The following is a 4,013-nucleotide window of genomic DNA, read 5'->3' on the forward strand; positions in this document are numbered from 1 at the left end:
CACGATAACTTTCATGATGCATAGACAAACATTTAATATACAGCTTGAAAGTGTATTATATTTTTTGTGCAACGGGGGAAAAATCTAATACATAAAGCAACATTAAAGCCTTCTTTGGAAGTAGGGGAAAAAGACACTGACATCACACAACCTGTGCCAAAAACCCCTAAAGATTCCCTTAAACACCTCTCTCCTTTCCCCAGCATTCCTCATTGGTTCTAAGCTGCCAATTGATTCTCTTCCTCTCCAAATCTCCATCCTCAGATATCTGGGAGATATACTTTCCCCCAACAGCTTGTCCATCCTCAAGTTCTAGCACTGTCTCCCATCCCTTTTCACCACACAACTGTCCCCTACCTGCATTCTCAAACACTGAAGGCAGCCTAGGATCCATAAATGGTATGCAGGTTAATAATGCTCTCTGAAACTCTTGAACATGAGTTTTTAACAGATCAAACTCATGATTTGTACATAGCATAGAGAAGCAGAAAAGTCAATATTCACTTTGAAAGAGAAGTCACTCTTAGAAAGAAAGCTATACATACATGAGTTCATTTGTACAGAAACACTGACGTGGTAGAAGCATGAAGTCTTGAGTCATTTTTTCCTCTCTGGATCTCATCCATGCAATGGAATATCATATAGGTGTAACTCTAGGTGCAATTATTTTCTGACCACCAAGATGACCGAATCTCCTGGGGGGCATATATGTATGTTCATCGTCTCTCTCCCTCTATTCTTTTTCTACCTCAACCCAACCTCTAGATGGTAAAGGGCTGGACCAAGCTATTCCAAATAACAAAGGAGGAGCTTCAGGAATAGAGGTACATGTTAGGAAAACCAGGTCATAAATTCTCTTCCGCCAGTCTGGGGTGGGGGAATGATAGTAAATGGGAGGTAAGGATTGAAGGATGATAGCTTCTCTGTGTGATGGCTGTCACGTTATTTGAAAAATACATGGAAACAAATACCTACTTAGTTCATTTTTAATTTGTTGATAGATATGTCAAGTTAAACAATTCAATGCATATTGTATGCACTTGTACAGAAGAGACAGACAGCAAGAGAGATGGAAAGAGCTCCAGGCCTTTTATCCAAGTCAGAGAACACTGAGAATATTTATTTGTACTTTACTCCTTCAAAATATTGTTATTATAGTGAAAAGTTGGGAAAAAAGGTAACCTTCCACCAGAACCAACCATCCATCCATCCATCCATCCATCCATCAGAAAACAGGTAATCAATCCATCCATCAGGTTGGTTAAATGAGTTATGTAAGATCTACATTTTTTAATTCTATGAAGCTATTAAATGATGGTTTTTGTACATATCATTTAACAGGAAAAGACACTCACCACCTATTGTCTGATAAAAATCTCAGGTATAAAGAAATTACATATAAATTAATGCTGATTGTAATGTACAACATAGAAATAGATACTTTTCAGTTATTAGGTACTCATTTCTGAACACTTTATCTGAATACTTAACACATAATCAAGATAGGAATTTCAAAACATCAAAGAGGGTGTACATACAGTCCACAGATACATTTTCTCATTCTTGTCTCCCCATTCCCCTTCCCAGAGGCAGTTTCTAAAACAAAACCAAGCAAATGGCAACATCATTTGAAAACATAGGTGCAATGAGGTATGTAACACTAATGAACCTTAAACCTACTGTATACAAATACATTAAATAAACACTGTGACCGAAAATAACGCACATCTCTAAGTAGCGAAAACGTGAGTGCGTACCTAACACACACACGCACACAGATAATCAACAGAAAACGTCCTCGTAAAGGTCTACAAAAGTGTTTAGATATAGTGAGTGGTCTTACATGCCAGATGCGACCATTAAAAACAATCTTGCTCACAATAGCACCATAACGGTACAGTACATATGAATAATCTGAAAATGATCTGTGAAAACTGTAGGAAGAATAATACAACTGAGTGTTATGCAAGGCGACCTGCAAAGGTAGAGACACTGCTTGCTGACGGGATTGGAAGACTAGGGCTGTTCACAGACACATGTGTGCTCAGTTTTTTTATTATAAGGAAGTCCGTTGAAACACACTGAGAGGGAAGGGGTGGAAGCTTGGCGCGACATCACGGGTTCCCCAGTCCAGAAACCGACCTCTTTCATACAGTAATTCCTTCACAAGCACTGAGGTGGCCCCCTCGAAGGACACCGGGCACGTTTCAGGCGGGTGGCGGCCCCAGTCACTGCTCCTCTTCAGGAGAGGCAGGGGCTCACTCGGGGGAGACGCGTTCTGGATGGCCTTGAGCTCCTTCGTGGCCTCCTCCCCCCAGTTGCCACCGTCGACCTCCTCGATGACCACACTGCGCACGGTGCCCGCGTCCAGGCAGTGCGGGGCGACGCCGTAAACCCCGGGGTCAGAGACAGACGCGTGGAAACTCTGCACTCCGCACCTGCTGCAGAAGCTGTGCAGCGCCGGGTGCGTGTGGGATCGGTACGTGACGATGCTCTTGGCGCCCAGCAGGAGAGTGAAGCGCGAGGCCGGGACGAGGAAGTGCCGGTGCTGCTTCTTCCTGCACAGCCTGCAGCTGCAATCCACCACGCGCAGGTCTGCGGGGGCCCAGACGGCGAAGCGGACCGCGCCGCAGTGGCAGCCGCCGGTGTGGTACACCAGGCCCGGGTACTCGAAGGTGTCCAGCAGGAACTTGGCGGCGCCCTCGCAGCTGAGGCCCCGCCGCTTCCTGAACGTCTCCCAGCGCTCCCGCTGAGCGCCCAGGTCCATCTCGCCCGGGGACGCGGCGGGCGCCGGCGGCTTCGGGGCTGGTAGCGGGCCTCTGGAGGCTGCCTCCCGGGCTCGCCGCCACCAGCGCTTCCGCCGCAACCTTGCGGAATCCCGCCGGGCGGCCGCCGGCTTCCTCCCCGCCGCGTGGCTCCCCACGCGGACTTGGAAAGGGGGGCGCTGCGCGCCCATGACCGCGATGGCTGCGCAGGCTGCGGAGGGATCCCCGGGCCGTTTTTGCCCCTGCAGCTGCTGGGTGTTTGCGCCGTTTCTCACTCTGCCCATGGCGCCTGCAGCCTTTCACGTGCGTGCCCACTGCCCCTCGTTTCCTAGTAAGTTACCGAGCAGCCTCATTGCATCAGCCTGATTGGCCACTTGTTGAATATGATGTAGAGACCCTTCCTTTGACCCTATCAAAACAGCCTTTACTGGCCTGAAATTCAGTCAAAGGCAATTATTGACTGAGCACCTGCTGGGCGCCAGGTACTGTACTGGACTCTGAGGATATAGAGATGCATTAGGCTCTCTAAAGCACCTACAATCTTTTAGGGTCAGTTATACAAAAATATAAAAACCAAAATAGTGTGGTGCTTGCTCTGGCAGAGGTAGGAACAGAGGTCTCTGGAAGGCAGAGAAAGATCCATACTTACAGGAGGGGTGGATTGGAGGGATCAAAAAAGACTCCTTCTGGAGGATTGATTCTTTTATTGTTATGTATGCTTTATTTTGATCTCTGCTAACTTTCTCTGTGATGAAGTCTACTTTATGTAATTAAAACAGCTACAACTGGTTTTTAATTAATGTTTGCATGATATGACATTTTCCATTCTTTTTACATTTAATTTACCTATATTATCGAAATTGAAGTGATTTTCATATAAACGTTGTATGCTTAGTTGTGTGTCTTCCAGATACTGCTAATCTATTTTAATTAACATAGTCAATTTAAATTTTGGTGAGTATTGATATGCTAGTGTTTATGTCTACCAATTTATTATTTTTCTTTTGTTTTCTGTGTATCTCATTCAACTGTTCCTCCTTTCTTACCTTTCTATGCCTTACTTTAAACACTACAGGATTACATCTTGATTTTTTTATAGTATTTTTGAGTGTTTTGCTTTGTAAAGTTTTCTCATTGGTTGATCTGGGATTTACAATATACATATGTGACTTACCACAGTCTACTGATAGAAGCTTCATCATTTCCACTGAAATGTGGAAACCTCACTCCAATTTAGGTCCCTTTACT

General features: G+C 45.2%; 1 protein-coding gene across 1 annotated transcript; it reads right to left on the reverse strand.

Moving 5' to 3' along the window:
• Nucleotides 1-968: 968 nt before the first annotated feature.
• On the reverse strand, nucleotides 969-3,315 carry LOC121023058 (centromere protein V-like protein 1). Its single transcript, XM_040464702.1, has one exon. The coding sequence runs from the start codon at nucleotides 3,047-3,049 to the stop codon at nucleotides 2,057-2,059; it is 993 nt and encodes a 330-aa protein (XP_040320636.1). The 5' UTR covers nucleotides 3,050-3,315; the 3' UTR covers nucleotides 969-2,056.
• Nucleotides 3,316-4,013: the final 698 nt, after the last annotated feature.

Source organism: Herpailurus yagouaroundi, unplaced genomic scaffold (assembly GCF_014898765.1).
Source record: "Herpailurus yagouaroundi ecotype Mexico unplaced genomic scaffold, PumYag 494, whole genome shotgun sequence".
In the NCBI taxonomy this organism is placed as follows: Eukaryota; Metazoa; Chordata; class Mammalia; order Carnivora; family Felidae; genus Herpailurus; species Herpailurus yagouaroundi.

Bases quoted from the DNA above. Each gene is read 5' to 3' on its own strand.
- LOC121023058 (XM_040464702.1), bottom strand. From the start codon at position 3,049: ATGGGCAGAGTGAGAAACGGCGCAAACACCCAGCAGCTGCAGGGGCAA.